General features: G+C 45.3%; 1 protein-coding gene across 1 annotated transcript in view; it reads left to right on the top strand.

The window, feature by feature from the left end:
* Window positions 1-24,726, top strand: part of LOC110532240 (multiple epidermal growth factor-like domains protein 6) — an 87,394-nt gene that overhangs the window by 55,379 nt on the left and 7,289 nt on the right. The window contains exons 15-25 of the mRNA XM_036988181.1: window positions 938-1,063; window positions 2,390-2,521; window positions 2,615-2,743; window positions 3,282-3,413; window positions 3,599-3,727; window positions 3,913-4,041; window positions 5,726-5,854; window positions 6,776-6,904; window positions 14,287-14,415; window positions 22,483-22,611; window positions 22,865-22,993. Of these exons, the coding sequence (XP_036844076.1) occupies window positions 938-1,063; window positions 2,390-2,521; window positions 2,615-2,743; window positions 3,282-3,413; window positions 3,599-3,727; window positions 3,913-4,041; window positions 5,726-5,854; window positions 6,776-6,904; window positions 14,287-14,415; window positions 22,483-22,611; window positions 22,865-22,993 (1,422 nt within the window). The remainder of the gene's footprint in view (window positions 1-937; window positions 1,064-2,389; window positions 2,522-2,614; window positions 2,744-3,281; window positions 3,414-3,598; window positions 3,728-3,912; window positions 4,042-5,725; window positions 5,855-6,775; window positions 6,905-14,286; window positions 14,416-22,482; window positions 22,612-22,864; window positions 22,994-24,726) is intronic.

Here is a 24,726-nt window from a genome sequence, read left to right as displayed (position 1 = left end):
AATACCTCTCATCTCCCCGAGAGCAACATCCCCACAGTGAAGCATGGTGGTGATGTTTTTCATCAGCAGGGACTGGGAAACTGGTCAGAATTGAAGAAATGATGGATGGTGCTAAATACAGGGAAATTCTTGAGGGAAACCTGTTTCAGTCTTCCAGAGATTTGAGAGTGGGACGGAGATTCGTCTTCCAGCAGGGCAATGACCCTAAGCATACTGCTAAAGCAACGCTCAAATGGTTTAAGGGGAAACTTTTAAATGTCTTGGAATGGCCTAGTCAAAGTCCAGACCTCAATCCAATTGAGAATCTGTGGTATGACTTAAAGATTGCTGTACACCAGTGGAACCCATCCTTCTTGAAGGAGCTGGAGCAGTTTGCCTTGAAGAATGGGCAAAAATCCCAGTGGCTAGATGTGCCAAGTTTATAGAGACATACCCCAAGTGACTTGCAGCTGTAATTGCTGCAAAAGGTGGCTCTACAAAGTATTGACTTTGGGGGGTGAATAGTTATGCATGCTCAAGTTCTCTGTTTTTTTGTCATATTTCTTGTTTGTTTCACAAAAAATATTTTGCATCTTCAAAGTGTGCATGTTGTGTAAATCAAATGATAGAAACCCCCCCAAAATCTATTTTAATTTCAGGCAACAAAATAGGAAAAATGCCAACTAGGGTGAATACTTTCGCAAGCCACTCGAGATCCACCATTCACAAGCAAAGGGGGATTTCAGACAAACTTGACAAAGGAAACGCATATGCTATCCAACACCCATCCACATATATTTCCTACATATTAATCTAATCAAACATATTCATCCAAATTCAGTTCAATTGAGGGTAGCCAAACAGTTGTGTGAACATAAAATAGTATAGTGTGTTTTCCGTCTGTATATCATCCTACTATCTGTCAATAAATCATAAATGTGTGTGTCTTCTTTCACAGACTGTCCAGAGGGTTACTACGGGGCTGGATGTAACCAATCGTGCCACTGTTCTGGCTCCCCATGTGACAACATGACAGGACAGTGTCACTGTCTTGCCGGGATGAAGGGACAGCACTGTGAAACTGGTAAGGTTGGGAGGCGACATGCTAATTGGGCGTGTCGTGTAGGGCCATGGGGGAAGAGGAACTTGGGCGGAGGGTGCAAGGAGTTCCAATCAATAAATCAAAAAGTATTTTCTCTTTTTTCTTTACGTGTACTGCACGAACATCAGGAAGGAAAAGGCGGGACTCTATCCTAAAAACATGAGATTGTATTATCTACTTCAAATTCAAATCATGACGTTTCGGCCGTCAATGCCGTGGCCTTCAGCTATCCAAAGACATTTGTCTGGCACTAGGTAGATAGAATATTAACTGTACAAAAAATAAAGCTGTCACTGATTAAAAAAACTCAACCTCCCAAGGCGTTTGAAAAACAAGGAAAACTGTAGGTAGAGGAACCAGTCCTCCTAGAACCAGTCCTCCCATCCTCTTCTGGCTGGCTGGGCATAATGACAAATCCCATAGGAATATCCTCCTGGCATACTGGCATGGAAAAATCCCTGTGCCGCAGTATCGGCCGCAGTCTGTCCTCTTTAAAAGCTCTCTTCAATTCAACATGGGCTGCGCACGAAAGAGCAGGACGTGTGTTCTATTCAACATTGTGATGGCACATATCTCTCTCCAACTGCTAACCATAGTAAAACAACCAAGAAAACATGCTGTGATTGCATCTTTAATGTTTTTCCATTCTGGTCCGTTTGAAATTCTCTTGGACATTGTTGGGAATACGAGCTCCTTGGAAGAGGTGATGGAATTGAGCCTGGCAGTTTTAGAGAAGAGAGAGTACTTAAAGGCCCAGTGCAGTCAGAAACGTGATTTTCCTGTGTTTTATATATATTTCCACGCTATGAAGTTGGAATAACACTGTGACATCTTGAAAATGATAATACCGTTTTAGTGTAAGAGCTGTTTGAAAAGACTGCCTTCAATATCAACTCGTTTTGGTGGGAGGGAGTTTTGGCTTTCCATGGTAACATCACCCTGCGGTAAATGTGTTGATAGGCCAATAAGAAAGAGTTCCAAACCTCTGACAATTACAGCTAATTTACTGTTTTTCTCTCCCCACTCAAACCACTCCTAGACAGTCCTAGCAAAATTCTTGATTGAAAAATTGTTTTTTCCTATTTGGGACACAGCACTTTATGATTTGATTTAGATTTTCAAATAAGCCATATGAGAATCAGTACTCTGTTCATTCTTTATTCATGGAACACTAGTTAGAATAATAATGCTGAGTAGTACTAGCCCCATTTGAAGAATAGAACATTTCATTCACAAGGACAGCTTTGGAGGCTTTTTTTCTCTAACTTTCTTTCTCTCTGTCCCTCTCTCTCCCCTCATGTCTGTTAGAGTGTGAGGAGGGTCGTTGGGGTGTGGGCTGCTCAGGCTCATGTCCCCACTGTCAGAACAGGGGAGTGTGTGACAAACACAATGGAGTGTGTTTCTGTCAACCTGGATACATGGGCACCTTGTGTCAGAGCGGTGAGAGAGACACCCGCGCACACACAAACACACACACACTAGTCACCACTCCTCAGACTAAGTATAATTGACCACACATTCTCTCTTTCGTAGCCTGCCCGGTGGGTAGATTTGGCCTGGGTTGTCGGCTACGTTGTTTGTGTGATAACGGTGGGCTCTGCCACCCGAGGACGGGCAACTGTGCCTGTCCTGTAGGATGGACTGGACCCAGCTGCAGCAGAGGTAAGTAAGGATGATTGATTGTGTGACCCACAATCCTCACTGGAGTACCTTATGGTCCGTACTAGACCTGGATTCAAATACAATACTATTTGAAATCTTGGCTTAATTCCTTGGCTCAACGGAACCAATAGAAGAGTCGCAAAATTGCAAAACCTTGCCCATCTTGCGCTCCAGGCAGGCTGAAGTAGTTGAACCCAGGTCTGCTCCCACCACAGCTTGTAATAATAGTTATAATAACATTGTAGTTAATTAGTTGGTTCCTTCTTTGATCATGACTGTTTAGGTGAAAAGGTGTGGAAAAAATGTGAGATGTGTGACTTATTTTACTTTTATTTATCTAGGCAAGTCAGTTAAGAAAAACTTATTTTCAATGACGGCCTAGGAACAGTGGGTTAACTGCCAGTTCGGGAGCAGAACGACAGATTTGTACCTTGTCAGCTCGGAGTTTGAACTTGCAACCTTCCGGTCACTAGTCCAACGCTCTAACCACTAGGCTACGCTGCCTTGTGTTGACCTCTGACCTTTGTCTCCATGGCAGCATGTGATGCTGGGCGCTGGGGGGCGGACTGTGCTAACATGTGTGAGTGCCCGGGCAGCGATGGCAGCTGTGACCTCATCACGGGGCAATGTCGCTGTGAGACGGGCTACACGGGACCCCGCTGCCAACAGAGTAAACACTTACAGTATATATCCTTGTGTATGCTTGTGCACGTTCATGTGTGTGTGTGTCAATTTGTGTGTAACTGTACATACACTAGCTGGATTGGAGACAATGCCTGAACAAAGTCATTAGCAGGGGAAAGTGTTTTAGTTTCTCTCTGAGCTCTCTCTCTCTCTGCCCTGGCACTGCCACAGAGTGCCCAGAAGGCTCGTTTGGCATAGGCTGTAGACACATGTGCCAATGTGCCAATGAGGCGGCCTGTGAGCATGTTAGTGGAGCCTGCACCTGCCTCACTGGTTGGACCGGCACATACTGTGAAAAATGTAAGTGTGTGTTTGCGTGTGTGTTGGATAACTAATTTGAGTATCTGAGCATGCTCACATGATATGTTGAGCTGTGTAAGGTCGTAATTAATTGACTTGCCTATATAAATAAAGGTGACATTTAAAAAAATGTGTATGTGTGTGTGTGTGTGTGTGTGTGTGTGTGTGTGTGTGTGTGTGTGAAGCATGTCCTGACGGCTTCCATGGGCTAGAGTGTCAGCAGCAGTGTCAGTGTTCTAACGGGGGCCGATGTGACCACCTGACGGGTGCCTGCCACTGTCCAGACGGCTGGGTCGGACCACAATGCAACATCAGTGAGTCCCATTGGCCTTGGTCCTCTATGCAAATTCCATCCTGCCCAACCATCCATCCATACACATACAGAACACACGGCAGGTAGCCTAGCAGTTAAGAGCTTTGGGCCTGTAACCAAAAGGTCACTGGTTCAAATCCCTGAGCCGACTAGGTGCCCTTGAGCAAGGCACTTCACCCGAATTGCTCCTGTAAGTTGCTCTGGAAGAGAGCTCTGCTAAATGACTCAAATGTAAATATTTAACACACTAGACAAAGGCACACAAATGAATTATGTTAGGAACCATATGAGATCTGTTCTATTGCATTATAGTTTATTTAAGCTACTTTCAATAGTTCAACTCAGCACCGTAATCAGATTGTTTTAATTTCTCCAATAATGAAATGTTCCACTAACATCACATTAAGAGTTGTTTGTGTGAGAAACTGTTATGGAACACCCCTTTAAAAGAGATTCTCTGGTACTTTTGTATACTTTTTAGCCAGTAGTTCTGAAAGTAATGCTCGCGAGACAAAAGTGGTCCCCAACAATGTATTACTACATCACATATGTGCAGATATGTTCACTGTCATTGCTCTTCTTTCGCTCTGCTGTGTGTGGATCTTGCTATCTGTCACTCAAATGGCAAGTGGCTGAAGCTCATTGGCTAGAACTCAAATTTCTAGGGGGCTGGTCCAAGTGGGGGAAAATGACGCAGCACAGTTTATAGAAAAACAGTCGCTTTCAGACTAGGGATGTTGTGGCTAATTGAGGTAAGACAATAATTTCATAGATTATGCATGTATGAACCACACATTGACACATCCAGCCCCAAGCGGGAGGTTTAAAAAATACTTAGTAGTCGCCAAAGTTCCGGAGCAGGTCTTTAACAGCTTGAACAGAACCAAACATGCATCAAACCAATATCCGTGGGATTTCTTTAGCCACTAGATAAAAGAAAAGAGAAACAGAAAAACTGGTGGCAGTAGATTTAAGGAAGTGGTAATGACGTGTCTGGTGAATACCCCTCATGTTCCCCGCTTGCATGTGTGTGGGCTCCCGAGTGGCACAGCGGTCTAAGGCACTGCATCTCAGTGATAGAGGTGACATTACAGACCCTGGTTTGATCCCAGGCCTTATCACAACCGGCTGTGATCTGGAGTCCCATAGGGCGGCGCACAATTGGCCCAGCGACATCTGGGTTAGGGAAGAGTTATGCCGGGGTAGGCTATCGTTGTAAAATAAGAATTTGTTCTCAACTGACTTGCCTAGTTAAATAAAGGTTGAATAAAAATACATAGATGTGGCATTGCATAATCCCCTGGATCAACATAGTCATTTTCCAGTTCTGACTGGTAATAGGGTGCCACCAGGAGGGCCATACTTAGGGAATTGGAGGCCCCAGGTATAGGCCAGTTTGAGGCCCCTGCCTAGAGTCTCCTCTAGCCTTATGGAGGACCTTAGTAAGATTTGGTTGTCTAATGGTAAGAGGAGGGCCTACGCCTGTGTGTGTGCGCCTGTGTGTGCCCCTGTTTGTGTTCCTGTGTGTGCGTGTGCCTGTGTTTGTGCATGTGCCTGTGTTGTGTTGTGTGGAGAGCCGAGCATGGCACACAACTGTCACAACACCCTTTGTATCTGTATACAGTTACAGTATGTTATGGCTGTTTTCGTTCCCCCTAACTTTCTGTGCCCTGTTCCTGTTGTAGCATGCCAGGCAGGGTGGTTTGGCCGTGGGTGTGAACACACCTGTGAATGCCGTAATAATGCCACCTGTGACCCTGTGAGTGGGCAGTGCCAGTGTACGCCAGGGTGGATCGGCCCCAGCTGTGAGAAAGGTACTGTCAGTGTGTGCGTGTGTGTGTGTGTGTGTGTGTGTGTGTGTGTGTGTGCGTGCGTGCGTGTGTGTGTGTGGTATAAAAATAAAATAATATTAACTGCCAGTTAAGTCCCAATTCAAGTAACAGAGTTGACGGTAACAGGATTGACCTTGCGTCTTAAATCAGCCATAAATCCCCTTGTGACAGGGGGGATGGAAACACGTGTGCTACAGGAAGGGACATGCAAGCTGAACATTTGTATTATTTTGTATGTTCTATCCCGTGTCTATCTATGGGCAACAGGGTTGATGTGTTATGCTTGACGTGTTATGCTTGATGCGCTGTTTTCCACCAGAAAATCCCAGAAATGTTTCAAAAAAGCAGAACTAGCTCACCTGATTTTACACTATGATTTTACTGTTATGTTTTCAATGTTTCTTTTGAAAAAAAAGAAGAAAAATTAGGAATAGTTTCACCATATTAAAACGAGAGTTCAGTTTTTATAAAAGGGTTGGTCTTAAAATGAGATGGAAATTAATCACTTGTCACATGAAAATAAATTATATTATTCAGAAGTGACTTTTTCAAAGAAACAAAAATAACTACGGCTTTACAATGATGGGGAAAATCTTTGATGGGGTTAAGTGAGTTAGTCTTCCTCAAAGTTGTGAAAATAAAGAATTTTGGCACTTTGGCAAGTCTTGATTCATATTCAAAATCTGATATATTGGATTTTCCATGTGGTGTTTGTTAAAAAGGCACTTCATTTAATATAACAGGCTTTTAAAATTCCATTTTGGTGGACAATTTCTACTTACAATATCAATGCATGTGTGCCTGCGTAACAGAGAATGTATTATTTTGCCTACAAAATTGTGTACGTTTGAAATATGGTGGGAATCTAGCTTGTGTTTACAGCGATGTGTATCTTTCTTTCAGAATGTGTCGAAGGCTTTTATGGACAAGACTGCCAGCATCACTGCCTGTGTCACAACGGAGGGGTGTGTGATCAGTTCTCTGGGCGCTGCTCGTGCTCCAACGGGTGGACTGGGGCAGCCTGCGAACTGGGTAAGTGGTGGATCAACTTCCAAGACCAAATAGGGAAGAAGGGGGGTTGGGAGAGTTCCAATGCACTTAGGCCCTCTACAATAGTTAAAGGGATATTGCGAGATTCTGGCATTTAAGTCCTTTGTTCTACTTACCTAAAGTCAGATGAACTCGTGGATACCATTTGATTGTCTCAGCCTTCTGTATGAAGGAAGTTAGCGGTTTGCATTTGTGCAATGACTGAAAGTCTACAGGGACGGTAAATGCCAGAATCTCGCAGTATCCCTATAATACAGTAGCAGATAACGTTGTAACTTGTCATAATGCAATAACCTTTTAACAGGGTAATGTAATAAGTTGTCAGGTAATGTAGGCTAATAGACATGTCGAACAGATAGTGTGATATTTTTTCCACTGTAGTAAGTTGGTGTGTTATCCTGTGGTAAATTACGTTATTAACAACCTTTTGGATGAATAATTCACTTCAAACGGATCATGTGATATTCCAAAATCACTGTCGTTAAGATTTACATCATTTCTTTTCCTGGTGATTCGCTGATCTGTCCGCTATATGTGCTGGCTAGACCGAGTTACAGCTATGTATGCCATACAGACACCAAGTCCAGACATAAGTCCTTAATAGAAGTCTGACTTCAACCTCCTGTATGTGCCCCTCCCCCTCCCATTGTACTGTATCTCAGCACATTTTCGAACAATGGCTGCAATAAGTGGTTCTTCCAATCACAAACGGTTGTGGTGGTGTAGATGAGAGCCATCAAAGGTGAATTCACAGTTCTTAACTGGGCACTTACAGTGCATTCGGAAAGTATTCAGACTCCTTCCCTTTCTCCACAATTTGTTACGTGATATTTCCTTTTTTAAATGTTTAATACATTTGAAAAATGGTATGCATAGGTGTCCGAGTTGTGTGCTAGTAGTATACAACAGACACCTCGGTGCATTCAGCAAGTCAACCTTTGTTACGATGTATTGAATGGCATCCGAATTGCAAGTCAGTTGGTGTGTTAAACAAATACATTTACTGTAAGTAGGCTTTACATGACAAGGGAAGTGGGTTATGGAGGAAGCAAAAGAGAGAAACCATATCATTTGTTGTGTCATTTCTTACCAACGGGCTGTGGGGAAAAACATGTCAACTACCGACTGCCTTAAACAGAATAAAACAAGTATTGGCATTGAGAATGTTGATGCCAAACCATGCAGATCTGTGACATGAAATAGTCTAACACCTCACACACTGAAGGGTGATAACTTGAGAGAAGCAAACTGCTCCAGATAAAACATGCTATTACCAGGATCTAATCTTCTCATTCTCCTCTTCATCTTTAATGTTGGCATTCAACCCCAGTGTTTGACCATAGACGTTGCTTACAGTCTGTTGCTCGGATGTGTACCAGTATAGCTCTCTCATCATGGCCTCTTGTGTGTGACGTCTTCTTTCAAAACTCACTGTTTTCGAGAGAGAAGCTACATTATGGCCAGATTGGTCACAAAGATCAGATTATGCAGTTATACAGAATAAAAAAATGTAATACATCGAACATCTTCCTCCTCAAGGCAGCTGAATCAACAACCTTGTCCTCCTGGAGTTCTTTTGTTACATGGTGACTTGTTCACTTCTTCATGAGCCCAGATTGCAGAGGGGTCTTCCGCATAGAAGAGCTCAAGGAGCAAAGTGAAACTGTATCATTTGAATGTTTGTTTAATGTCTCTGACTGTCCATTACATTATTATTATTTTTACCTTCACACAAAGTCTTTCAGGTGTATAGGTCTTCGGATGGCCCTACCAAGCTTTGTGTGGGGAGTGTTGATTACATCAGGAGGTGCTTGACCTGAGATGTTTGAATCTTCTTGTTGAGGTGCAGCGTTCACCTCTAGGTTGCGTTGGGCGTCAACTACTGCTCTGTTTACTGGCTCTGTGCCAGGCTCCTCAACAGTAGGGAAATCCTCCTCCATTGCTCTGCTCTTCCTCAGGTGTCTCCCGTTCCTCCTGAAGACTTGTCCCTGTTCTGTCTTCACCTCGTAGGACTCTCGCTCAACAGGTCTGCCTACTGTGGCCCTCTGCCACCACTGTTTCTGTCCTGTGAGTAGCTGAACTCTCACCCTGTCACCTCGCTGCAGCTCTGTGAGGTCCTTAGCAGAGGTGTCGTATTACTTTGCCTGTCTCTGCTGTTTTTCTTTGAACTTCTCCAGTTGACAGTTTGCCATCACAGGTCCCAGAAGATTTTCACTCATTATAAGTAGTGTCTTTTTACGTCTTCCCATGAGCGCCATTGCAAGGCTGCTGTCTGTTCCTTGTGAAGGGTATTTCTGTGATCCAGCAGGGCCAGGTACGGGTCAGCACCTGCTCTCTTTGCTTTTTCCATCAGTCTTTTGGCTGGTTTTCACTGCAGATTCCACTTTTCTATTTCTGTGTGGGTATCCTGGAGATTATGTTTTACGTGTAAATTCCCAAGCCTTGCTGAAACTTCGGAACTCGTCTGAAGAGTACTGGGGACTATTGTCTGAGTAAAGGATGTCAGGTATCCCGTAGCGTGCAGAGTGTGTCTTCAGTTTTCGAATGACTGTTTTTGACTATGTGTTCTCCAAATGGTCTACTTCCCAGAAGTTGGAGAGATAATCAACTGTGACCATGTAGTCTCTGTCGTTGAACTAGAACAGGTCAGTCCCTATTTTTTCCCAGGGATGCTTTGGTGCTTTGTGTGACCTCAGCGTCTCTTTCTGCTGCTTCACACCCCATGCAGTGCAGGTGCTACATCGTGCCATATATCTTCTCAGCTCCTCAGCATATCTTCATGCCCAGCCAGTAGACACGCTCGCGAGCCCTTCTCAGACATCCCTCGATTCCTATGTGTGAGGAATGGATTCTCTGCATTATCACTGACCTGGGGGCATTAGGCACAACGACTCGCTCACCTCTGAAGACAACTCCACTTTGCACACTCTGTTGTGAAAATACATGGCTTCTTCCAAGGGTACATGTTCTTTCACTTCAGGCCACCCCTGCAGGATCACATTTTTCAGTGTCTGGATCTCCCGGTCCAGCTCAGTGGCTCTCTGGATGTGCTTTAGTCTCTCGCTTGACACAGGGAGGTAGTGTATCATATTGATTGATTCCACTTCGACCTCCACATGGCCTCTGTTCTCTTGTTCTGTGAGGTACCAAGCAGGGCGGCAGTCTGTGAGGTGCCTGAGCAGGGCGGCAGTCGGCCAGCACCATATGTTTTCCCAGAACGTATCGGAGACTGACCTCGTAGTTTTGGAGTCTCATGAGCATGCATTGTAGTCTTTTTGGTGCGCTGAGGAGAGGCTTTGTCATGATGCTCTCTAGAGGCTTGTGATCTGACTGCACTTCCACAGTTCATCCATGTGTGAATTGGTGGAACCTCTCCATGCCAAACACCACTGCAAGCAGCTCCTTCTCTATCTGTGCATACCCTTTATCAATCTCTGTCAGGGTTCTGCTAGCAGCCCCTTCTCTATCTGTGCATACCCTTTATCAATCTCTGTCAGGGTTCTGCTAGCAGCCCCTTCTCTATCTGTGCATACCCTTTATCAATCTCTGTCAGGGTTCTGCTAGCAGCCCCTTCTCTATCTATGCATACCCTTTATCAATCTCTGTCAGGGTTCTGCTAGCAGCCCCTTCTCTATCTGTGCATACCCTTTTTCAGTCTCTGTCAGGGCTCTGCTGGCGTATGCTATTGGTTGTCCTCCATGCATCAAGGCTGCTCCTAACCCACTCTCTGAAGCATCACATTGTAGTACAAACTGCTCTGTTGGGTTGTAGTATTTCAGCACAGGGGTCTGTGCACTGGTATCCCTGATTTTATTGAAAGCTTGTTCATGTCTCTCTGACCACTCCCACAGTGAGTCCTTGTGTGTTAGCTGTCGCAGTGGCTCGCAGAGCCTCGTGGCGTGGCTGCAGAACTTGGCTAGGTAGTTTACCCTGCCCAGGAAGCGCTGCACATCTGTAGGCCTAGGCATCTGTCTGATGGCTGTCCCTTTTCCTGGGTCCACTTTCAACTCCTCTGATGTTACCAGGTGGCCAACGTAAGGCATGTCCTTCAGCCTGAGCTGCAGCTTCTCTGGATTCAGCTTGATATTGAGCCTCCTGCATCTGTCCAGGAGCATTCTCAGGTTTTTGTCATGGTCCAGAGTCTCCGCTTCATCGTTGTCTCCTTCTCCCACAATCAGGATGTCATCTGCAATGATTTTGACTACTGGAAGAACTTCCATTGCCTGGTTCAACTTCCTCTGAAATATCTCTGGGGCTGGACTGATTCCCATTGGCATGCGCAGCCACCTATAGTGTCCCATGGGAGTAGAGAACATGGTGAGAGAGCTGGATTCCTCCTCCAGTTCCACATGCCAAAATCTGTTTTTACATCGCAAACAGAGAACACGTGTGCTCTGTTCAGATCTGGCAGTGGGAAGTGGGTAATGGCTCCTCTTGAGCACCTTGTTGAGAGGTTTTGGATCAATACACTTTTAGTTTTCCAGACGGTTTCTTCACTACGATCAGGCTGCTAATCCAATCTGTGCTTTTTTTCAGCTGCTTTTATCATCCTTCTTTTCTCTAGACCACCAAGCTCCTCTTTGAGTGGTTTATATAGTGCTACTGGCAATCTTCTCTTTGGCAGCTGGACGGGCCCAGATGAGAGTTTAGACAAATATCTCACTTCCAGCTTCAGTTTGCCGGGTAAGCATCCATCTCCCTGGGATACATCAGAGTACTCCTGTTACCTTTGCTCTTTTGTCCAGGATCCTGTTGTTTTCTTGATGGGCAGGATGTTGTGATGCTGCACAGTAATAAACTCCATTGCCTGGATAGCCTTACTGCCTAGAATGGGCCTGTGCACATTCTTGTTGACTATGATGAACTCAACTCGGTAGGATTTCTTATTGCGTGGATTGATCACTTTAAGTGTAGATTTCCCCAGTGGCGTCAGAGTTCTCTTGTTAAACATCACCGATACCTGACTGCAGAGCTCTAGGTGACTGGCTTTTGTGAGGTTTGCAGGGATGACGTTACAACTAGCACCACAATCTAGCTGAAATCTAACTAACTTTTTGTTGACCAGCATGGTTGCAAAGAGAGCTGCATTGGGGTCTGTGGTTTTCTTCTGTACCATGTTGATGCTCTCTGACTTTGGCCCTAGTGTGACGCAGAGAACATCCTCACCGCTCTGAGTCAGCTGATGCATTTTCCATTGCCAGGACTCTGTTTCTCTTGCTGATCTCTGCACTTGCAAACTGTAGAGAAGTGATAGTTTTTTTCACAGGATTGACATTTTTCTCCATGTGCAGGGCATTTTTCCTTTTTTCTCTCATGGTTCCATCACAGTATCTGCATTGTATAATGCTCTGTCCCTATGTAGGGTCTCCTCTCCCTCTGTAGGGTCTCCTCTCCCTCTCTGTCCCTTTGTAGGGTCTCCTCTCCCTCTGTCCCTCTGTAGGGTCTCCTCTCCCTCTCTGTTCCTTTGTAGGGTCTCCTCTCCCTCTGTCCCTCTGTAGGGTCTCCTCTCCCTCTGTCCCTCTGTAGGGTCTCCTCTCCCTCTGTCCCTCTGTAGGGTCTCCTCTCCCTCTCTGTTCATCTGTAGGGTCTCCTCTCCCTCTGTCCCTCTGTAGGGTCTCCTCTCCCTCTGTCCCTCTGTAGGGTCTCCTCTCCCTCTCTGTTCCTTTGTAGGGTCTCCTCTCCCTCTGTCCCTCTGTAGGGTCTCCTCTCCCTCTGTCCCTCTGTAGGGTCTCCTCTCCCTCTGTCCCTCTGTAGGGTCTCCTCTCCCTCTGTCCCTCTGTAGGGTCTCCTCTCCCTCTCTGTCCCTCTGTAGGGTCTCCTCTCCCTCTCTGTTCCTCTGTAGGGTCTCCTCTCCCTCTCCCTCTCTGTTCCTCTGTAGGGTCTCCTCTCCCTCTCCCTCTCTGTCTCTGTCTCTCTGTAGAGTCTCCTCTCCCTCTCTGTCCCTCTGTAGGGTCTCCTCTCCCTCTGTCCCTCTGTAGGGTGTCCTCTCCCTCTGTCCCTCTGGAGGGTCTCCTCTCCCTCTCTGTCTCTCTGTAGGGTCTCTCCTCCCTCTCTCTCTGTAGGGTCTCTCCTCTCCCTCTGTTCCTCTGTAGGGTCTCCTCTCCCTCTCACTCTCTTCCAGTGCTAATGCATGCACTGCTACAGGGCCCTGCACTTTTATGACTTTAGCTCTCTGTCTGGACAGTTCTGTAGCTCTTCCAATCTGTATGCATTTTTCTAAACTGAGATTAGTCTCTCTGAGTAAGCGCTTTCTTAAGTGTGGGTCACACGTGCCACACACAATCCTGTCCCTGACTAGAGAGTCTGTGATTACTCCAAAGTTGCAGGTGGCCACTAGAGTCCTCAATTCAGTGAGACATTTGTCTAAACTCTCATCTTGGCCCTGACTTTGCATGAAAATATGATATATCTCAATTGTTTCATTTTTCTTGGGATCACAAAAGGCATCCATTACTTCCTCAACAAAGATATTTTTTTTGTACTGCCCACACAGTGGGTCTCACAAATCTCTATGCCTTTTTCCCCAATGAGATAATACAGTAGCTTCACTTTTTAGTCATCAGGTTTTTCTCCCATTGTAAGAGCCATGTACAAATTGGATTCCTCTTTCCATCTTTTCCAGGTCCGTGCTAAATTACAATCATCAAAGTCTAATTTTACCCGAGGTTTCAGTGCATTTTCCATGGCAATTTATTTGTAGAATGTAATGTTAGCTACTCACAAATCTGCTTGTATCCAATAGCCAGCTAGCTTTTAGCATATTATTATTTTGTTTCTATGTCTGTGACCTCTGTGCTGTTTTATGTGGAATCTTCTAAAAACAAAGAAAAAGTTTTCCAATTGTCCACACCTTGGAGCATTTTCTAGATTAAAGGAATTGAAAACATGATTAGATAAGCCTAAAGTAAAAAATAAAAAAAAGTAAAAAGTAATAACATAATGGATTTTTGTCATTTCCACCACAGTTAAGTTTGTGATGGAAATTATGCTTCTACTGTTTTTGGAGAAAAATGACAGACTGCTTAGCATTCTTTGGCAAGTATTACAGCTAGCATATACAGGTAGTTTACACCTAAATACATAAAATATATTTTTAAAAAATCGAAATTCTACCACAAATTAAATAAATTTATAGCCTGTTTGGAAATGACTGACAATAAAAATATTCACTACACAAGTAATATTTACCTAGATTTTTCTTCAACTTCTGGACTTCACTTCTGGAACAACTGTCTCCTGCAGCCATGTGCTTCAATGTCACAATACGTTTCCATGGTAACTAAGTTAACATTCTCGTGACAAAACTTTATTAATGAGGAATTATTCTTGTCTCTCTTCCTGTCTCTCTCTCTCGCTGTCCCCAGAGTGTGCCCATGGCTGGTTTGGGGCGGATTGTGCTCAGCCCTGTGAGTGTTTGAATGGTGGTGTGTGTGACCATCGCATTGGAGAATGCAGTTGTGGCCCAGGCTGGGTAGGACAGCACTGTCAGACAGGTAAGGAATAAGAATCCTAACCTTGTTACTGTAAAATGACATTCTCCAAGATGGCGTAGCAGCAAGATGTTTGTTTTTGTCCCGTGTAAATATTCAGCTATTTTTTTTTTAGACCTAACTGGAACCTCCATCAGAAACTAGCCTTCAGAATCTAGCTAGCTAATTAGCTACTAGCTATTTAGTCTTTGTTAGCCACTGCTAGCAGTTTTTACCTTTAGCACAGACACCAGCCGCTTTAGCCCGGATAACCCGGATAATATCTGCCCTGAGCATATCGGACTGCTTTTTTCCCCCCACTACATCACCGGATTCCTGCCGCAAGCTCTGGACCATTACACCGGATCATCGCAGCTAGCCAGCTGCTACCGAGTGGCTATCGTGGCTGACACCCTTGTCCAGAAGCAAGCACCAGGTAGCCTGGAGCTAGGCCAATTCTCCCGGCTAGCAAACGAAGTACACCAACTACAATACCTCTCTTTCCAATTGGCCTGGACCCTTTTTTGACACGGAGCCCCGCCGATCCATCACAACTGGTCTGCTGACGTATTTCGGCCGATGTGCTCTCAACCGGCCTCTGCGTCGTTGATGTCGGTGAGGACCCAGCTACTAGCCCTGGCCTGCTAACTCTCAGAGCGTCGTGTCTCCCGCTGTTTTGTCCATTGCTGCTTATTGGACACTGTGATCACTCGGCTACACAGTTGATGCCTACTGGACTGTTCATGTTGTTTATCTGCTTAGCCCTCCCAATGAACACCTGTAATTGCTTTATGCCTCCCTCTAATGTCAATATGCCTTGTATACTGTTGTTTAGGGTAGCTCTCATTGTTTTGTTTTACTGCAGAGCCCCTAGTCCCGCTCTACATGCCTCGGGTCAGCTCCCTTGCCCCACCCCCCACACATGCGGAGACCGCACCTAGCATAACTGATGCCTCCAGAGATGCAGCCTCTCTCATCATCACTCAATACCTAGGTTTACCTCCACTGTACTCGCATCCTACCATGCCCTTGTCTGAGCATTATGCCCTGAATTTATCCTCTACGCCCAGAAGTCTGCTCCTTTTACTCTCTGTTCCGAACGCACTAGCAGGACCCTTATCATACTCCTCCTCTGTTCCTCTGGTGATGTAGAGGTTAACCCAGGCCCTGTGTGTCCCCAGGCGCTCTCTTTTGTTGACTTCTGTAACCGGAAAAGCCTTGGGTTCATGCATGTTAACATCAGAAGCCTCCTCCCTAAGTTTGCTTTATTCACTGCTTTAGCACACTCCATCAACCCTGATGGCCTAGCTGTGTCAAAATCCTGGCTTAGGAAGGCCACCAAGAATTCTGAAATGTCCATCCTCAATTACAACATTTTCTGTCAAGATAGAACTGCTAAAGGGGGCGGAGTTGCAATCTGCTTTAGAGATAACCTGCAGAGTTATGTCCTACTATCGAGGTCTATGCCCAAATAGTTCGAGCTACTACTTTTAAAAATCCATCTCTCCAGAAATAATCAGCTTGTTACAGACCCCACTCCCAGCTGTGCCCTGGACACCATATGTGAATTGATTGCCCCCCATCTATCATCAGAGTTTGTACTGTTAGGTGACCTAAACTGGGAAATGCTTAACACCCCAGCTGTCCTACAATCTAAGCTAGATGCCCTCAATCTCACACAAATTATCAAGGAATCTACCAGGTACAACCCCAAATCCGTAAACATGGGCACCCTCTTAGATATCATCCAGACCAACGTGCCCTCTAAATACCTCTGCTGTTTTCAACCAGGATCTCAGTGATCACTGCCTCGTTGCCTGCGTCCATTATGGGTCCACGGTCAAACGACCAACCCTCATCACTGTCAAATGCTCTCTAAAACACTTCTGCGAGCAGGCCTTTCTAAACAACCTGGCCCGGGTATCCTGGGAGGATATTGACCTCATCCCGTCAGTAGAGGATGCCCGGTTGTTCTTCAAAAGTGCCTTCCTCACCATCTTAAATAAGCATGCCCCATTCAAAAAATAAGAACAGATATAGCCCTTGGTTAACTCCAGACTTGACTGCCCTTGACCAGCACAAAAACATCCTGTGGCGCACTGCACTAGCTTCGAAGAGTCCCCACGATATACAACTTTGCAGGGAAGTTAGGAACCAATATACACAGTCAGTTAGCAAAGCAAATGCTAACTTTTTCAAACAGAAATGTACATCCTGAAGCAAAGTTTTGGGACACTGTCAAGTCAATGGAGAATAATAACACCTCCTCTTAGGCTAGGAAACACTGTCGCCACCAATAAATCCAGGATAATCAAGAATTTCAATAAGCATTTCTCTACGGCTGGCCACGTTTTCCACCTGGCTATCCCAACACCAGCCAACAGCTCTGCACCCCTCGCAGCAGCTGATTACAGCTTTGCACACTCTTGACATTCTCTCAATCAGCTTCATGAGGAATGCTTTTCCAACAGTCTTGATGTAGTTCCCTCATATGCTGAGCACTTGTTGGGTGCTTTTCCTTCACTCTGCATTCCAACTCATCCCAAACCATCTCAATTGGGTTGAGGTCTGGTGATTGTGGAGGCCAGGTCATCTGATGCAGGACTCCATCACTCTCCTTCTTAGTCAAATAGCTCTTACTCAGCCTGGAGGTGTGTTGGGTCACTGAAGTTGGAGACTTACAGTATACAGTGGGGCAAAAAAGTATTTAGTCAGCCACCAATTGTGCAAGTTCTCCCACTTAAAAAGATGAAAGAGGCCTGTAATGTTCATCATGTGTACACTTCAACTATGACAGACAAAATGAGGGAAAATAATCCGGAAAATCACATTGTAGGATTTTTAATGAATTTATTTGCAAATTATGGTGGAAAATAAGTATTTGGTCAATAACAAAAGTTTATCTCAATACTTTGTTATATACCCTTTGGCAATGACAGAGGTCAAACGTTCTCTGTAAGTCTTCACAAGGTTTTCACACACTGTTGCTGGTATTTTGGCCCATTCCTCCATGCAGATCTCCTCTAGAGCAGTGATGTTTTGGGGCTGTTGCTGGGCAACACAGACTTTCAACTCCCTCCAAATATTTTCTATGGGGTTGAGATCTGGAGACTGGCTAGGCCACTCCAGGACCTTGAAATGCTTCTTCGTTGCCCGGGCGGTGTGTTTGGGATCATCGTCACGCTGAAAGACCTAGCCACGTTTCATCTTCAATGCCCTTGCTGATGAAAGGAGGTTTTCACTCAAAATCTCACGATACATGGCCTCATTCATTCTTTCCTTTACACGGATCAGTCGTCCTGGTCCCTTTGCAGAAAAACAGCCCCAAAGCATGATGTTTCCATCCCCATGCTTCACAGTAGGTATTATGTTCTTTGGATGCAACTCAGCATTCTTTGTCCTCCAAACACGACGAGTTTTTACCAAAAAGTTATATTTTGGTCTGACCATATGACATTGTCCCAATCTTCTTCTGGACCATCCAAATGCTCTCTAGCAAACTTGAGATTACAGGCTCAAAATGTCCAGAAACAAAGTACTTTCTTTTGAAACTTATCAGTCTATTCTTGTTCAGAGAGATGAAGGCTATTCCATGCGAGAAATTGCCAAGAAACTGAAGTTCTCGTACAGTGCTTTGTACTACTCCCTTCACAGAACAGCGCAAACTGTCTCTAACCAGAATAGACAGAGGAGTGGGAGGCCACGGTGCACAACTGAGCAAGAGGACAAGTACATTAGAGTGCCTAGTTTGAGAAACAGAAGACTCACAAGTCCTCAACTGGTAGTTTCATGAAATAGTACCCGCAAATCACCGGTCTCAATGTCAACAGTGAAGAGGCGACTCCGAGATGCTGGCCTTCTAGGCAGAGGTCCTCTGTTCAGTGTCTGTTCTTTTTCCCCATCTTAATTTTTTATTTTTATTGGCCAGTCTGAGATATGGCTTTTTCTTTGAAACTCTGCCTAGAACTTTGCACCTTTCTAGGCAGTTTTTCCTAGCCACCGTGCTTCTACACCTACATTGCTTGCTGTTTGGGGTTTTAGGCTGGGTTTCTGTATAGCACTTTGTGACATCGGCTGAAGTAAAAAGGGCTTCATAACTAAATGTTATTGATTGATTGATTGATTGAACGTTCAAGCCTCCTTGGGTGCTGCCATATATTTACATTAGAAGTGCCTATCCAAGAAGGCTCAAGTTAATTGGGCACAGATAACGTGACATCAAATCACGTTATATCTAAGTTATATCATAGCTTTGATTGGACATGTCAACATCATACTGTCACGTCCTGACCATAGAGAGCCCTTAGTTTTCTATGGTGTAGTAGGTCAGCGCGTGACTAGGGGGTGATCTAGTATATATATTTCTATGTTGGTGCTAATATGGTTCCCAATTAGAGGCAGCTGTTTATCAATCATATTTAGGTAGCTATTTCCCCACCTGTGTTTTGTGGGATATTGATTGTTGGTTAGTGTGTTTGGGCACTACGTCCTCAGGGTCTTTGTAAGTTTAGTTTTTTAGTTATTTTCACTTAAATAAATATGTGGAACTATACTCACGCTGCACCTTGGCCCGCTCATTTCCAAGATCGTGACAGAATATCCCACCACAACAGGACCAGGAGAAGAAGGTATCCTGGAAGAAGGTATCCTGGACTTAGGAGGAGATCTTGGATGGGAAGAGATCCTGGTCAGGATAGCCTTCCTTGGCGGGAGTCGCCAAGAAGCATGGAAGGACAGCGACGACACCGGGGACCACGGTCACAGAAACCCCAAGATTTTGGGGGGGGAGGCACATGGAGCTGGCGGTAGAGCAGCGGAGAGTGCCAGAGCCTGTTTGGGAGTCGGATGATAAATTTTATGAAAGATTCCGGAGAGAGGTGGTAGCGATGAGTATGCTGCCATACAGGCGTGCTGAAGAGCGTGACACCAGTCCGGTGCCATCTGCACTGGTTTCACGCATCTGGCCTCCAGTGCGCCTTCCCAGTCTGGTACGTCCTGTGCCTCCTCCTCGCACTCACCCTGAAATGTGTGTCACCAGTACGGTGCAACCTGTACCGGCCCCACGCATCAGGCCTCCAGTGCGCCTTCCCAGTCTGGTACGTCCTGTGTCTCCTCCTTGCACTCACCCTGAAGTGCGTGTCACCAGTCCGGTGCGTCCTGTGCCTGCTCCCCGCACCAGGCCTGAAGTGCGTGTCACCAGTCCACTGCCACCTGTACCGGCTCCACCCACTCAGCCTCCAGTGTACATTCACAGTCCAGAGCTTCCGGCGACGATCCCCAGTCTAGAGCTGCCAGCGACGGTCCCCAGTCCAGAGCTTCCGGCGACGGTTCACATTCCGGAACCCCCTGCGACGGTCCACGGTCCGGAACCTCCTGCGAGGGTCCACGGTCCGGAACCTCCAGCGACGGTCCACGGTCCGGAACCTCCAGCGATGGTCCATGATCCGGAACCTCTGTTGCAAAGCAATCCCTATTTGGCTTCCCCTGCCTGCTATTCGGTGGAGAGTGTGTGTGGTCCAAGTCTGGGTTTAATGGTATCTTTTCCAAGCTTAAAAATATAAACATTCACATGCAACACCATGGGTCAGACAAGGTTGAATACATTGGCCATGCTGTCAAGCCAGAATTACTTCTGTCACGTTCAAAACAACTGAAAACTCGGAACTGGGAAATCTCAGACTTCCGTGAGTTCAAAACAACAGGGAACTCGGAAAAAAAACAAGCTCGGACTGGGAAAATACGTTTTGAACAGTCTTTCAACTCTTTCTCTTTCTAGAGCTCCAACCTGAAGTTCACTGATGTCATAGTTCAACCTTGTTTTTTTCTGAGTTCCCAGTTGTCTTGAAAGCACCATCAATCTAAAGAGTGACAGACTTTGATGACAAGGATGACAAAACATGCCCACATGAAGGACCGTCGAGCCACAACTGTCTTGTATGCTGCTGCATAAGTGATGCAAGATCCCAAGGGGATACGTATACTGTAGCTAAGAAAGTAATACTAAGTGTATGTTGTGATATTAGTAGCCCATGTGCTTCACCCTAATAATTTGGTCTCTTTCCTTCTCAGAACTTAGCCTTCTGTTCTGACTTGGTGGTGCAAATCTAGCCTATAGCCTGTTTTAGAGAAATGTCATAATTTAATATTGTTAGAGCTTTTATTGTCTGCTTATATGCCCCCTTTATTTATTATTCGGTTCTGAGTTGGTGAACAGGGAAAATACTGTAAGAACGGCCCACGTTCTGAATTCTGTCGCAGTACATTTAAAAAGTGCCAAAGAAATACTTCAATTGACTACGTCCGTCTTAGCTCGCTCATTAATGTCTTAATCAAAATTACAGATTGGCTCGTATCCGCTCATCGTTCCCTTATGCCACTGTAACGGATGTGAAACGGCTAGCTTAGTTAGCGTGGGCGCTAAATAGCGTTTCAATCAGTGACGTCACTTGCTCTGAGACCTTGAAGTAGTAGTTCCCCTTGCTCTGCAAGGGCCGCGGCTTTTGTGGAGCGATGGGTAACGATGCTTCGTAGGCGTCAGTTGTTGATGTGTGCAGAAGGTCCCTGGTTCGCGCCCGGGTATGGGCGAGGGGACGGTTTAAAATTATACTGTTACATTGATGCTGTTGACCCGGATTACTGGTTGCTGCGGAAAAAGGAGGAAGGTCAAAAGGGGGGTGAGTGTAACGGATGTGAAACGGCTAGCTTAGTTAGCGTGGGCGCTAAATAGCGTTTCAATCAGTGACGTCACTTGCTCTGAGACCTTGAAGTAGTAGTTCCCCTTGCTCTGCAAGGGCCGCGGCTTTTGTGGAGCGATGGGTAACGATGCTTCGAGGGTGACTGTTGATGTGTGCAGAAGGTCCCTAGTTCGCGCCCGGGTATGGGCGAGGGGACGGTCTAAATTTGTACTGTTACACCACAGTTTGTACGTCTCGCAATAGAAACCACATTTGTTTAAGCAAGTCAGCCATATCAGTTATGTTTTTTTTAAAAGGCAGTAAATGAGTTGTGTTGTCTAGGGCCTTTGCTGGCATGCATCCCCACAAATAATGTTGAGCTTTCCCCACCAAGATTGACATGCTACAATCGACACTGGTCATGGAGATGGTGCTTTTTGGGACAGTTGAAAAGCCAGCATTTAAAGAAATGCTGCAGGAACTTGACAAACAGTTACCGTCGAGAAGATACTTTTCACAAACAGCTGTTCCCAATTTGTATGAGAAAGTGATGGAAGAAATTCTCCAAGCACTCAAGGACATACCCAATTTCTCTCTCACAACAGATATGTGGTCTAGTGCAGCCACGAACCCGTACATGAGCCTGACTGCTCATTACATCGCCAGTGATTGGCCTCTCAAGTCCCCCTGGGAATACTTATGTGACAGCATCGTCAGTTAAGCCCATTCTACAACTTTAAATGGCTGTCATTGAAAATAATAATAATAATAACCTTAAATAAAGGTTAAATAAAAAAATATTTTTAAAAATAGCACCGCTCCAGAGAAAGTGTTCAGCACAGCAGGGAACATCTCTGTCCAGTCTTCACTGAACCCCGATAAAGTAAACATGCTGGAGTTTCTTGCTCGGAACCTCAATGCAATGCTAATGTCTTCTTATCACTCCAGTAAACATGCACACTTTTGGCCGACGTATCAATATCTTTAGGTAATATGTCGTTCAGAGAGCGTTTGCACATTGGGAAGATGTCGCCGAGACATCAGATAGACAGAATAGTCTTGACAATATGCCTAAACTGCATCTTCCCGAAGTATCCTGCATACATCGTGCCTATGTTGTGCAGATCGATGTGTGCTATCTGTACATTGCTTTCTGGTGCTTTTTAATTTGTTCAATCAATACAATTCACATTTTTAAACAGTGAATGTGTTTGTGTATGCTTAATCCCAACAGCGTAATAGATTGTCTTTGATAATGGTGATGGTGGTAGTGGCCTATAGAAAGCTTTTGTCTCCAAGCCAAGGCTAAGAGCTACGCCCAGCAGTTCAATATGAGAAGCAGCAGTGCAGAGGAGCATAAGCACTTTGACAGCAGTTCAACGTGTTTTTGTTTTATGTGCACTTGTGTCCTAAACAGCGTGTGAGGCTGGCCTGTTTGGCCCAGGGTGTGAGGAGCGGTGTCGATGTAACCATGGGGATATGTGTGACCAAGTCAGCGGTGTGTGTGTGTGTCCTCCTGGCTGGAGGGGACCCAAGTGTGACAGAGGTAAGGCCAGAGTGCTGATCTAGGATCAGTCTTGCCTTTTAGATCATAATGAATAAGATTACATGGACAAGGGGACACCTGATCATACATCAGCAAACCTACTCAGAGGCGCTTTATGAATACAGGTCCTGACATATAGTCAAATATGAATGTATAGTAGCTATTTATTACAAGGACCTGTATATACTGTAAATCACAACAGACTGTATTTATTGACTTCATTGAACATGTGTAATTTCCCCGTTCACCACAGCCTGTTTACCTGGCTCCTATGGGAATGACTGTCTGAGCGACTGTAACTGTCCCCACGGTACTTCCTGTAACCATGTGTCTGGCAAATGTGGCTGTCCCCCTGGATTCACTGGCAATGGCTGTGAGCAAAGTGAGTGACTTGGGGAAGCTGAAGGAGAGTGAAGATGTATTGTACTGTTTCCCTTGTTTTGTGTTGCATTGAGCAAAATAACAGACTCTGCAATGACACATGCAACCTAACAAGTTAGCATTCGTTTGGTGATAGATTGTGGTGTGTCATAGTGTAAGTGCCCGTAGAGGGAGCTCTGGTCTAGCCTAGAAGCTAGAGCCAGAGGGATAGGAGAATAGAGTAATCGAGAACTGAATGCTATGGCCATGTTTGAATAGTTCAGAAATGTATCCTTGGTTCCTTGAGGTAAGCACAGATCTAGTATGCTTTCACCATCACCAATCCAACCATTGCAGATCCATGATAACCTCAAGGAAATTAGGAAGGAAGGATGCATTTCTGAAGTATTCGAACAGGGCCCATGAGGTAGATATGCATTGTATGTAATGGTGGTTCTGCATGAAATGACAGTAAATATACATGTTTTCTTATTACCGCTACAGTAGGCATAAAGAACATTTGGAAAGTACTCAGACCCCTTGACCTTTTCCACATTTTGTCACGTTACAGCATTATTCTAAAATTAACTAAATTGAATTTTTTCTTCATCAGTCTACACACAATACCCCAAAATGACAAAGCAAAAACAGGTTTTTAGAAACGTTTGCACATTTATTAAAAATAAAAAAACAGAAGTATTCAGACCCTGTGCCATGAAATTGAGCTCAGGTGCAACCTGTTTCCATGGATCATCCTTGAGATGTTTCTACAACTTGATTGGAGTCTACCTGTGGTAAATTCAATTGACTTGACATGATTTGGAAAGGCACACACCTGTCTATATAAGGTCTCACAGTTGACAGTTCATGTGAGAGCAAAAACCTAGCCATGAGGTCGAAGGACTTGTCCGTAGAGATCCAAGAAAGGATTGTGTCGAGGCAAATATCTGGGGAAGGGTAATAAATTTCTGAAGCATTGAAGGTCCCCAAGAGCACAGTGGCCTCCATTCTTAAATGGAAGAAGTTTGGAACCACGAAGACTCTTCCTAGTACTGGCCGCCCGGACAAACTGAGCAATCGGGGGAGAGGGCCTTGGTCAGGGAGGTCACTCTGACAGAGCTCCAGAGTCCCTCTGTGGAGATGGGAGAACCTTCCAGAAGGACAACCATCTCTGCAGTACTCCAACAATTAGTTCTTTATGGTAGACTGGCCGTACAGAAGCCACTCCTCAGTAAAAGGCACAGCCCACTTGGAATTTGCCAAAATGCACCTAAAGGACTCTCAGACCATGAGAAATAAGATTCTCTGGTCTGATGAAACCAAGACGGAACTCTTTGGCCTGAATGCCAAGAGTCACATCTGGAGGAAACCTGGCACCATCTCTACAGTAAAGCACTGTGTTGGCAGCATCATGCTGTGGGGATGTTTTTCAGCAGCAGGGACTGGGAGACTAGTCAGGATTGAGGCAAAGATGAATGGAGCAAAGTACAGAGAGATCCTTGATAACCTGCTCCAGAGCGCTCAGGACCTCGGACTAGGGCGAAGGTTCACCTTCCAACAGGTCAACGACCCTAAGCACACAGCTAAGACAACGCAGGAGTGGCTTGGGGATAAGTCTCTGAATGTCCTTGAGTGGCCCACCCGGACTTGAACCCTATCGAACACCTCTGGAGAGACCTGAAAATAGCTGTGGAACAACGCTCCCCGTCCAACCTGACAGCGCTTGAGAGGATCTTCAGAGAAGAATTGCAGAAA

Source organism: Oncorhynchus mykiss, chromosome 9 (genome assembly GCF_013265735.2).
Source record: "Oncorhynchus mykiss isolate Arlee chromosome 9, USDA_OmykA_1.1, whole genome shotgun sequence".
Lineage (NCBI taxonomy): Eukaryota > Metazoa > Chordata > Actinopteri > Salmoniformes > Salmonidae > Oncorhynchus > Oncorhynchus mykiss.
This window is presented reverse-complemented; position numbering and strand designations above follow the sequence as displayed.